We start from the raw sequence: 12,602 nt of genomic DNA, 5'->3' as shown, positions 1-12,602 counted from the left end.
TGCAGCATGAGAACTGATTAGAGCAGATCATTTTGCTTCATACTTCAGTTGACTTTTCACGTAAGAATAGTTACCTTTTTGTTGAAGGACTAACAACTTGAATTATGTGCGTGCAAGCCTATCCTCTGAAGTCCAGCACTGACATCCAGAAAGACCGGTTGAGTTGGTGAAAGGAGAGCTGTTCTGTGTTTGTAGGGGGCAGGAGATTATGCAGAATGGTTGATTTGTATTAGTCATTAAGGTTGGAAGATGGCCAGGTGCCACTGCAGATGGGTCCTGGATGAACTGCTGAGAAGTGGTAGCAGTTGCTGTGAGTGAGCAAATAGCAACCCCACGGCAGTCCTGTGCTGTAACTAAAGAGGTAATCAATAAATTCCTAGGCTCCTGAAATCTACCTCTGTCCTTCCCTGAAGTCTTGCAGAAACTATTCCTTAACATTCCTCGTTTCCCTTCGTTAATCATCAGCAAGGCCCCTAGTGAACCTGCCGACTGGACTGGAGTATTTCCAGTTCTTATCCAGATGCAATATTGAAATGCGTTACGTAAACGCATTATAATAAAGTTAGTTGTTCTGCATTCCTGGCATCAGGCTAGTTTTCGGATGAGCAATTATGTGATGCAAATGCTTTTAACTCTCCTAAAATTTGTGCCTGGCAATTAGAATTGTTCCAAGTAAGGTTTTCATGTGTATTTGTAAAGCACTTATCAACTGTAGACTGCTTATTTCTAATACTTGTGAAATTTAAAAGCAGTTTTAGAGGTGCTGAACGCTAATATGAACTTTGTTTTCTGAGTGAAGTTAAGGACGTATTTAGTCTTATAGTGAGTCAATGAATACTCAGGAAGGGAAAGAACTAAGACAAGGCAGCATTTAGAAGACTTGGGCTAAGTCTTACAGGATCACAGAATGGCCAGGGTTGGAAGGAACCTCAAGGATCATGAATCTCCAACCCCCCTGCCACACGCAGGGCCACCAACCTCCCCATCTCATACCAGCCCAGGCTGCCCAAGGCCCCATCCAATCTGCCCTTGAACACCTCCAGAGACGAGGCATCACAGCCTCTCTGGGCAGCTGTTCCAGCACCTCACCACTCTCTGTAAAGAACTTCCCCCTGACGTCCAACCTAAATCTTCCCTCCCTCAACTTCAAACCATTTCCCCTGTCCTGCTGTTATCTACCCTTCCAAAGAGTTGACTCCCCTCCTGTCTGTAGGCTCCCTTTAGGTACTGAAAGGCTGCACTGAGGTCACCCCGCAGCCGCCTTTTCTCCAGGCTGAACGAGCCCAGCTCCCTCAGCCTGTCTTTGTAGGGGAGGTGCTCCAGTCCCCTGATCATCTTTGTGGCCTCCTCTGGACCCTCTCCAACAGCTGTCGTTTTTGTACAGGGGACCTTACAGTCTGCTTGATAGGATTTCTGGGATTGAAAATAGGTGTTGAAATGCTGCAGCTGATTAATTAGAAAATGTCAGGAAACGCTGTAAGTAGAACTGAGGAACAGCTCTAAAAATTGGAAGACAAAACTGCATAAAGATCACAAGCTCTGCTTTTGGAAGAGGTAGCATACTAAACTATTGGCATTACTTGTAGATCTCTGAAAGAATTGCTCTTGGAATATAGCAGTTGACATGTTCCAAGCTTTTATTGCTTCTTCATGCTGCAGTGTAGCTGATGCACTGAAAAACAGAGGTAGTTAAGGTGTACAGAGGACAGTATAATGCAGAGATGGCTGAAGAGGAGCAGGTTGGAGGGAGGAGAATGCTCACAGCTTACGGTTAATGAGGAAAAACAATAATTGGGAATGGCAGGACTTGTGAGGGCAGAGACATGGCATATGTAAAGTGTTCTACATAATATATCACCTAGTTAGATGCATGGCTTTTCCAAATCAGTATAGGGACTGATCATCCCTATTTGCCAAAAGCCAGTAATTCTTAATTTGTGTGGGATGCCTACAACAGATTCACGGATGGAGAAATTGTACGAAGGCTGGGTGGGCAGCTCACTCATTTTTAAGGAAGTCGGGATCAGAACGTAAACAAGTGTTTGGCCAGGTCTGAAGTAGACTTAGCATCCATTTGAGTTTGTGATTATGTAAGATTATATGGTAGCATCTCTGCCTTAAAAAAGCGAAGTTCTTATCTTCAGCGTGTACTTCTGTTGCTCACCTCACACTGGCTTGAATGCTTACTGTTTTGAATACATTCAGAGTAAATGGAAAAATGATTGAAATTACTGTCTTAGTGGAAAAACAAACCAAGCAAAATGGGTTTTTGCTAGGAATTGCCAGTTTTGCAATTAATCCAGTAAACACAAGAGCCTTACTTCCTTTTGTTGATTACATACTGTTAGCTGGTTATGAAACCGCACCTGGAGGAAATGCTTGAGGCATAAATATGAAAACGAGTTACTTACTGCTGGAAAGTTACTACTGATAAAGGGGGAGGAAAAGTGTTAGAGGAAAACTGGCCACCAAATGCAGTTGAGCAGTTGAGCTGCTCTTTCTCAGAGCGTAACAGTCCTGGAAATCAATAATGTCCTCACAAGGGCATTGCAACATTCATGATGTACAGACGGGAAGCAAGCTAGGGTTTGAGGAAATACACATACTAGATGAATTTAGATGGTTTGTTTATACCAAAGATGATGTTTTATGTAAGCTTAAAAATAGGGAAAGAAAAAAATAGAAGTGCTGCTGTAGAAATAGTAAAATTCAACTTCATTTGTTCAGTGTATAAATTGCAATGTCTTCTCAGTCCTTAAGGCTTAACAGAAAGGCAAGATCAGATGGATTCAGATGTACCAAACAAGTTGCTTTTAATTGGTTTGTAAGAGACTGCTCTCAGCGGGGGAGGTTCAGAATTAAAATCTGTTTTATTGCAGTTTCAAGTACATCTGGCAGCTGCAAAGCAAAGCTGCCGCTGTAGAAGCTTTTATTTCTGCATTTGCTGTCATTATTTGTGTAGCTGGGGTCCTAAGTCTGAACAGAAAAGTTAAGAGTAGTTATTTGATTTTTAGAGGACTATGAAAGGTATTTCTGAAGTTAAGTTGTAACACTGGGAATAAGACTTCATCTTTTCTTGTTTGATTAGATATATTTGCATGCTCACAAGTAATCAGCTTTCTCCTGCAGTTTTAAGGGCAAAGGTACAATTTTACTCACGTTAGCAGCTAGTTAACTTATTACCACAGATAAATGGAGAAATTTCAGCTGAAAGGAAACAACTCTCCTGTTTCAGTAGAACAGAGTATTACAGATCATAGCTGCAGCCACTTAATTCTGAATCAAAAATTCTGTTCAGAGAAAACAGTACCCAAAATCCACTGAAGGGGGGATGGAATGAACCCATGGAAGAAACAGTGAAAGAATGTTCACTAAGGTACTGCTATACACTGTGTGCTATTTCAAATAATGAAAGGCTTACCGAAATCAACTGTGCTCTTAGGGCAGTAAGCGCATGCAGCTCTGTTATTCTAACAAGCACCAGAAAGTGTGGTTTCAATATTTCACGAGCTCCAGTCTCTTCATGGAGGAGTCTTTATGCAGAACCTCTTGGACCTGCAGAGCCAAACGTAATTCTAGGCATAACATGGCTTTATGGGAACTTGAGTCCAGCATGAGTGTGATTTACACTTGGAAAGCAACGCATTTCCTGTCCAGAAGCATTTTGTAAAGTATAGTTCTACACCATTTAGCATAAAAATTAAAACATTTTATGAAGAACCTAAACTGGAGTTAGTGACTCCTTTTTGACTCGTGAAGTTAAAAGCAATGCTGCTTTTCCAATGTAATTCTGTCCTTTCTTATCAGAGCATGAACTCCAGTACTGTGCTGGCAAATTTTTGATTTTGTTGTTTTTGATTTTGCAGTTTCATAGAACCAAACCTGTGACTGAACTGCCTCTTAAGTAGACATAGTTATGGTTTGATGGCAAAACCTCTATTTTTGCTGTGCTATGCTTTAGCAGCAGTGCTCATAGACTACAGCAAGTGATATTTTAAGTCTTTATCTTGTATGCAGCATCTCTAATTCTAGTTCTCTATTTCAGAAAAGCAAAGCTACTTTTTTCACATACTTGTTTCTGTAATATCCTTAAAATGCCTACTTAATTTTTTTGCTTGGACAAGATGTTACATGTTCATGCCCCTAGCATGACTGCTGCTGTGTGTTGTGGGGTTTTTTGTGTTTGTTGCTTTTTTAAGAGCTGCTAATGCAACTGTTTTAATATGTACCCCTTACCAATTATTTCTCTCTCTCTCTCTCTCTAACAAATTGTTCCTTCCAGTTCTCTACTCTCTGGTTCCCTATTAGTATAATTCCTTCTTCAGGGTGCCCTTTATATGCTATGACTTTGTCACGTAGGTCCAGCTTCTCAAAGCCCACAGTATTTACTTCTCTCTTGATAGCTTGTGTAAAGGACTGGCTTTTCTTCTGATTTTTTCTTTCTGAAATTATCTTTCTTTTCTTTCTGAATTTATTAGATTTAAAATCCTACAGATAGATCCTCTTCCCTCCTTCTGTCACTATCTGCATCCTAAATGCTGAGAAACGGCACAGAGTATAGTAAATAATGTGAACAGTTGTATACTGCCTAGTAAATAAGATATCCAATTTCCTGACCAAGGTAAAGAAACGACAAAGCTCTCCGTGGTAGGAATTTTTATTGTTTGTTAAGTGAGAAAGAGGTACATACTAGTGCAGTTTTAACATGATCAACATCTTGCTACTGCTTACGATAATCTAGCAACTCCAGTGTTCTCAATACTAATGCAACGCTTTTATTTTTCATAAACTTAACATCTGAAAACAGAATAAATGTGCATTCTTCTTTCCATATTTTAGAAGCCCAACTACTTAGCTTTATTATTTAATCAATGTGTAGATGTAACTTCCAAAGGAATGAGGCTCTAGGAATTCATAGCCATGAGAAAAAACACAAAAAAACCTTTTTTTCATAATTTAACCGTCTAATAAAAGACCTGTCTATTGTTAGGAAATAAATCCAGTTACAAATGCATGTATAGAGAAGGAACTTCTGTGGATGTCAGAACAGAAAATGATCAGCTATTTACAAGGTGCACAGCAGGATGATATAGTAGCCAAGATCCACCATTCAGAAACCAAAGGTGTTCTCTCCACTGTAGGCAACGTATAAGAATCCATCTTCGTCTTTCTCCTTCTCATAAAGTTGTCCCATAGTTAAGCTTGAAGGAAAAGAGAAACAGCTTTCTTACAAGATGACCATTGCAAATGGTAATTCAACCTCACGTAAACAAGGCTTCATAAAAGCTAATGTTAAGTTTGTATGTAAAATAGAATACAAAAATAAGAACATATAAAAAGCATCTGACATCTGTGCTCGCAAAGTGTCCAGTGCTCTCTCTGGAACGTTTCTGTTAGATTTCTGTTACTTCTGTACATCACAAATCTGTTTATCACAGTGCTTCCTTATATTGAAAATTAGTCACTGGATGTATTTCTGTTTCTGAATCAGACATTATTGTGGCCGTCACTTAACAGCAAGATTAAGAGCCTGACAGCACCTTCTTTGCAGCCACATTGAAACCTTGCTTCTTGAGTAAACAACCTGATTTCTTCCTCCATGTGCTACAGTCCTTACTGTTCTGACGATCTCAAATTCATCACAAGTATTTTCTGGACAGTTTCTTTCAGATCCAGGTTGTTTGGGGAAGTAAAAAGCTCTTTTGTCTATATTGCTAAGAAGTGATGACTATAAAATAGTGCTGCTACCAAAATTCCAAACCAGTTAGAAACTAGTACTTCTTGAACATTTGGACAACTTAATTACTCATTTATTTTATGAGGATAGGCTTGTGGCCCTTCACAATCTAAGTAGCCTTTTGTGGGATGACTGTATTATGAAAACAGAATCAAACCCAAGCGATGACTTGGCCAGCACAATAACACAGCTGTCTGTGAATGACAGATAAACAGTGACTGATGTGTGTCAGCTGCATAAAGATGCTCCTTCAGATCATCTTTTCTAACTTCCCAAGAGTGTCTGAGAAAAGGACAGTGAACTGAAAGATAAAGACTGAATGTGGGTGATGGGGAAACAATCACGGCTTTTTCCCTGTGAGAAAGGGGTAGTGCACAAGGAGAGGAGCTGGGGAGAGCTGCAGACAGTATTTGAAATTGATGGAAATTGAGAAATAGTAGATAACCACCTAGATGAAAAGGATGTTAGGAGTTTATGCAGCACCATTAGCCTGGAAAACGGGCAGAACTGTGGACCGGTGACGTTTTTGCCTCTTAACAAAAGTTCCTATTTTTACATCAGCTCGAAGGTTCAACGCCTTGTATTTTCAGCAGGGCTGTGATATCATCATTGCATGCGATGATACGGCGTGCCCTTTTTTCTTTTCCTTTCCTGCTTGTTCCTATCAGTTCTACAGTACTGAGAAGATGGGACTAAGGCATTCCTAATACTCCTAGAAGAAGGAAAAGAAAAAGTCCTCACAGGTCCTATGATGCTCATAGGTGTCATGAATTAAGTAAAAATATTTCTACCTGAGTCTGGTCAGGTGATCTGGAGGTGCTGTTACACAGGTAAGCGTTAACAAGAATAACACTGCCTCTAAACTAACACCACATTCTATTTCCTCAAATATTATTAAAATAGCTTGTACAGCAAGCTGCTGTAGTAGCTGCTAACATCATGTTTTGTTCTGTATGTAGCAGACAACCGTTGATGCTTACTCCGCTCTACAGAGCAGTGTTTTTCACATTACTTTTAGTCATTTTGCATTTAGTATTTACAGGGAAAAGTTATTTTTAAAAAAAAAAGTTTTTGTGTGAGCTGACAGAAATAGGTTAATGATTTTTTAAAATAGTTTACAGTGTTGGCTTTTGAACATTTAACATACAGCTTCTTTTGCCACGTGGAGAAGTTATCTGATATTTACGATGTCATAACCCCAGTCTACCTTCTTGCAATGTACTGCAATCAGAATGTCTTTTACATTCACCTTTCAGCTGAGCTTGAGGAACTAAATATTTATCAATATGTGTGACCAAAAAAAGTCATAGCCACAAGAAGATGAAAATGTGACCAAATGCCTTCAAAAATTGCTGACTAATCCTCAGGAGGGTTTCTTTTTGTTCCTCTGATACGTACAGCCATGCGAAAATGGTTCTGAACAGCAAGTGAACAGCTGCTTACCTGGACTGTGGGACAGTCTTGTCTACAAAGAGGAATATTGCTTTCTCAGAGGGCAGCTGAATCCTCTTCCTGATGATCCACATAAACTGGGCCACAGTGATGTCAGACGGAACTAAGTATTTCCTCTTGTCAATATCAACAATCTGAGATCCTGATACCTTCTCCACTATGACCTGTAAAACATGCATGAAAGTGAAGTTTTTCAGGACTGGTATGAACAGGCAGCTTTGATAGTGAGAGACAGGACTCCCTCACTACTGTACAACCTGATTTTACAGCTGTGCTGAAACTTACATTCATTTATACAACGGCTCAAAATTTCCTGTGCCTGAGCAGGGTGAAAAAGATGCAAGGTGCCCAAAAGAATCCTGGAAAACATCTGCTTCTTAAAGAAAATTATTTCTCGTATCCTGGAGATCTAAAATTACTTTTATTCAAATTGGGAGAGTAACATCCTATTGTGTTTAAACATGGCCTGCTAATTTTTCAAACTATCATCCACGTGCAGGATGATATGAAGCTTCGGAGAAAAAAAATAAAATAGAGCCCTGCTAGGGGTCAATTTAATGATAGAATCACCGAGATCCTGAGTAAGAGCTGAAAGGGCCTTAAAGAACATTCAGTTCCATACCCCTGCGATGCGCAGGGTCACCTCCCACCAGACCAGGTTAGCCAAAGCCCTGTCCAGCCTGACCTCGAGGTGGGGCATCCATGGCTTCTCTGGGCTGCCTATTCCATTGCCTCAGCAACCTCGTTGATGGAAATCTTCTGTTGCACAGAACTCTAGTCTGCAACGGGCAATACCAAGAAATAGAAGCCTGATAGGTACACCACCTCCACTCTTCAAACAACTGTGGTCTTTGAATAATGTCTCAAATCATTCCTAATACGTGACAGAGCCAACTGCCCTCATGTGGAGTATAACAAAAAATTTAGAACAAAATAAAAATCAATGTGAATGAGAGGCCGTTTTGCCTGCTGTGTGCAAGTCCTAAATGCCAAAATATCTCTTGGGCTTCCATGTAAAAAAATCCAGAATTGTCTAAGTTCTTTTTAAAGCTCTTTGTATTAATCTGTGCAATGTACTGTATCATAACACAACATATACTGGTATGTATGTATGTACATCACGTGTACCACTGTGACAGAAACTGTCAGGTTCAGCAGAAGCAGAGGTATACTGCAGGGAGCAGTGAGGAGCTGGAGAAGCCATGCTCTGAGTACAGTCAAAATTCTTAGAATTGCAGTGTAAATTGCATAACCCAATGCTCTAGCTTGCCACAGACACACGCTCATATTTCTACCATTGCAGCATTGCTTTTGAATTGACATTCCTTCTGTCTGGGTTTGTATAATCAATCTGGCAACGATTACTGACTTCCCAATTAGGCAGTCGGTGTTCCTGCCGAGCTCTAAACCAAGGCATCAAAATGAAGCATGCCTTCAGTGTGCCCTGGAGTTACCAGCTGGTCTGCCAACGGTGTCAGCTGAGCACTCTACCAAAGTACCCGAAACGTGCCGTGATGCGATGTCATCTGTGTGCCTGCGCCATACCAAATTACACCAGCTATGTAAGCATCTGATACATAGATACATGTACAGATGATATGATGACTGCGTCAGTTGGTCAGATGAAGAAACAGGAGAATAGGGAAAGCATGCTAATAAAATGTAGGTTTTAGCTACATATAAATAAGAGCCAGGTGGGATACGTGGACTAAGAGTCTAATAAAAATCACACATTCTTATACTGCCTGGCCATAAGAACTTGGCACTTCCTTGCTTATACCGGGAGAGTTTGGTAAAAGAAGGCACACGGGACCCAAACAAAGATGCCTAAATACGATGGTGTTTACACCAACAGGCTTTTTTTTGCTACCCTGAAAAGCAGCTACCCACGCTAATGACCACTTCAGAATGCCTACTGACTCAGGTTTGCAATAATTTCCTTATTTTTTCACAAGACAGCAAAAAAAAATTCAACATGCTATTCTGAGTGTGCACAACTACACTCTAAAGCACATGGTTTGTTCTTGTTCTTACTGTCTTACCAGATATTAGTCTCTTCTTTGTGCATCAGAGTATTTCACTCGTACGTAAGGAAATTGAGAAACCGACCACGGGAAGGACAGATTGCAAGGTGTACACAAAAAGCAACAGGTATCAGAACGAGAATTGAGTATAATGTCTAGAAAGGACCTGATGGTCATTGCTCCACATAAAGTAGTCCTTCAAGGACAAGCATGAGGGGAAATCGAGCTGACAAGAAATTGCCACATCTCCACTGCTTATCTGCATTCGCCATTGCTACAGCATATAGGTAATGCTCAGATAAAAGTACAAAATATTGTATGGTCTGGAGAATCTTCTTATTTTCTACAACTGAGTCAACTGAAACAGGAGGGTAAACTAGCTGGCCCTTACAATATATGGGAACCGTAAAGAACACAAAGAACAGCCTGAACAAAATGTTCAAGCCTTAACAACTGAAACATAAAAAACCACACTGCAATAATCCACCACACATTGTAGCTTCACCATGAAGTAACCTTCACAACTGGAAGTCAAGGCTACTGGTGAACTGCTTTAGTAAAACTTACAGATACTTTTTACCCTTCAAGCACTTGATCTCTCAGCAAATTTAAAATAGCAGTGCTTAGGAAGCATGAATGTCTTTCTACTCCCATTTCATTCCTAAAGGGACAAGGGCAGGTAGTTGTATGTTATCTTAATACATTTTATAATGCTTGAGCCCCTAAAATATGTGTATACAGCAGCTGAGAACTGAATTCCCTTTGACCTACATCACTCTGGATGTAGACTATAACCTGAAAAGAAGGAAACATGCATTAAGTCTGAAAAAAAATCTTTGACTGGTAAATGAAAAAAACGTATTTGATATTGTATGGTAACTGTTGAGTCATGGCCTGAAGCACTGACTGAGCAGCTGGGGAAAGGACCCGGTCAGCCCTGGGAGCACAGGTGAAGGCAGCTCAGCTGTGGGACCAGAAGGGACGGAGCCTGGCTGCAGCTCTTAGACCTCATTGCAGGCTGACCAGCACTGCGAAGTATCTTCGTTCGGCGTCCCTTCTTTGTGAAGTTTTTCTCTGTGAGCTTAGATCTTCAGAGACAGGTGAGCGGTCCTTTCTTCCTTCCCTTATAACATCTATTACACTACTGCCTTTGTTGTTACACCTCCTGTATCACCATTCCATCCTACTGATCTTTCTGATTGTTACAGGAACCAACTACTTTGTAAAAGTTAGGTGGCTCAGTATGAAACATCAAGCAGAAAAATACTTATCTGCTCAAACAAAGCGTCACAATGCACTTGGAGATTTAATTCCTGTTACTTTGTTCCCTGTTGCTGTTCATTGTAATTCTAACATGCACCATGAGTTGCAACGTCTCTCTTTTTCATCTTCAAAGACATCTTGGAAATGGACAAAAGTATGCTTGTGAAGGTATATGGTTATTAGTATGCAACAGAGTATGTTTTATAGTTAGCCAAGTGGAGAATGGTAAGGACTGGATCAGCTTGCCACGCTACATTTGGAGATGTTGTAACTAGGTTTGATTCAGTAGCAGAGAAAGGTAATGCATTTAGAGGCTTTCCTCTGGGTTGTGCTGTACCAAGTTACCAAGAGGTCAGATAGGAATGGTACTAATAGAAACTAATGTCATCAGATGAGATATGGAAAATCTTACTCATAAGTAGGCAGGCTGAAAGTGTGGACATGTTGCTAACTGTTACTAAGAGTGTTAGTAGGGTAAGTATGGTCACCTCCATGACTGAAACATGGTAAAAGGGATTATTGCAGAGTGAAGAAGCCATCCATTATTTAGCAGGCAGGTAGGTATTACTGCAGAAAGGAGTCACCATTTGCAATGGTTCTTCAAACAACTGGGTCTGCAAGACATGGATTCACCAAGGTAAGGCTGGTTACAGGCATAGAATACATATGGGAAAATCACCTCCCTCATCCAGCCAGGAAATAGGACTGTAAAGGTGTAAAGAACTTATTCCCTTTCTTGACATCATGCACAGAATTATCTTCAAGACACTGAAAGTACTGTACTGGGGCTCCCAGTACAGGAAGGATGTGGAGCTCTCGGAGTGGGTCTGTAGCAGGGCCACTAAGATGATGAGAGGGCTGGAGCACCTCTCCTATGAAGAAAGGTTGAGAGAACTGGGCTTGTTTAGAGAAGACTCCAGGGAGACCTCATTGTGACCTTCCAATACTTGAAGGAAGTGCATAAATAAGGGGGGGAATGGCTGCTTACAAAGGTGGATAGTGATAGGACAAGGGGGAATGGTTTTAAATTGAGACAGGAAGGTTTAGGTTAGCTATTAGGAGGAAGTCTTTCCCCCGGAGGGTGGTGAGGCACTGGCACAGGTTGCCCAAGGAGGCTGTGGATGCCCCATCCCTGCAGGCATTCAAGGCCAGGCTGGATGTGGCTCTGGGCAGCCTGGGCTGCTGGTTGGTGACCCTGCACACAGCAGGGGGTTGGAGCTCGATGAGCATTGTGGTCCTTTTCAACCCAGCTCATTCTATGTTTCTACAAGGTCTTTTCTGGGGATATAATAGCTCTAAGCAATCAGCAGGACACTGATAAAGCATAGACATGCGTGGTAAGTGTTCAGAAAGTCAGGCCCTCTTGCTTATTTGATAATGCACATTAGGGCAGAGGAAGGAATGCTGGGTAGTTGCACGTCTTTGGGCCTTCTTTAAAACATCGAAGGTGGCAAAAAGGAAAATGAATTTACTTGGTGGGATCCAGTCAAAGAATAGAGGGCAGGATGCAGGCAGTTTATCCATCTCTGCCTCTAAGTTCTGGATCAAAGCTGGCCTGGTTACTCACCGGGACACGGTCAGGGTATTTGGCGCGGATCTTTGCCGACTCCACGCATCTGTGCTCTGTGAACAAAACTCGCAGTTAGTCACTGCACAGTAACAGGGCAGTCAGAGTCCTACACAGCGAGCAGCACCGCAGCCAGCGGGCACCGTCGTGCCTTCCGTGACGCGGCCCCAGCCACCGAGCTCGTTCTCCACCGCCGCGCCGCCCTTCGTCGAGAACCGCGGGACCGTCCGCCCAGCACCACCGCGCCGGCGCGGGGAGCCCGCCGCGGCACGCACGACTGCGAGGCCCGGTGCGGACGGCGACGCAGAAGACAGGAGGCCGCCGGCGGGGAGCGCCAGGCCCGCCCTTACCCAGCGCATGGTCCTCTTTGAACATCCACTTCATGGCGCGAGCTGGGCGGGAAGCGGAGCCAGCGGCGAGGCCCTGGTGCGGGCAAGAAGGGAGCCGAGCCAGGCGGCGGAGCCTGCGGCTGTCACGGACCCTGTCACAACAAAATCAGCCCCGGCTCGGCAGGCGGGACTTCCGGCTCGGCGGTTCCTTAGCAACCACTGGAACGCGG

General features: G+C 42.2%; 1 protein-coding gene across 1 annotated transcript; it reads right to left on the bottom strand.

Moving 5' to 3' along the window:
* Positions 1–4,641: 4,641 nt before the first annotated feature.
* GABARAPL2 (GABA type A receptor associated protein like 2) lies at positions 4,642–12,531 on the bottom strand. Its single transcript, XM_052686367.1, has 4 exons — positions 12,394–12,531; positions 12,044–12,099; positions 7,181–7,353; positions 4,642–5,201 (listed from the first exon to the last, which is right to left on the bottom strand). The coding sequence occupies exons 1-4, from the start codon at positions 12,425–12,427 to the stop codon at positions 5,111–5,113; spliced, it is 354 nt and encodes a 117-aa protein (XP_052542327.1). The 5' UTR covers positions 12,428–12,531; the 3' UTR covers positions 4,642–5,110.
* Positions 12,532–12,602: the final 71 nt, after the last annotated feature.

The sequence above is a fragment of the Tympanuchus pallidicinctus genome, unplaced genomic scaffold (assembly GCF_026119805.1).
Source record: "Tympanuchus pallidicinctus isolate F22 unplaced genomic scaffold, pur_lepc_1.0 scaffold22, whole genome shotgun sequence".
Taxonomy (NCBI): Eukaryota; Metazoa; Chordata; class Aves; order Galliformes; family Phasianidae; genus Tympanuchus; species Tympanuchus pallidicinctus.
This window is presented reverse-complemented; position numbering and strand designations above follow the sequence as displayed.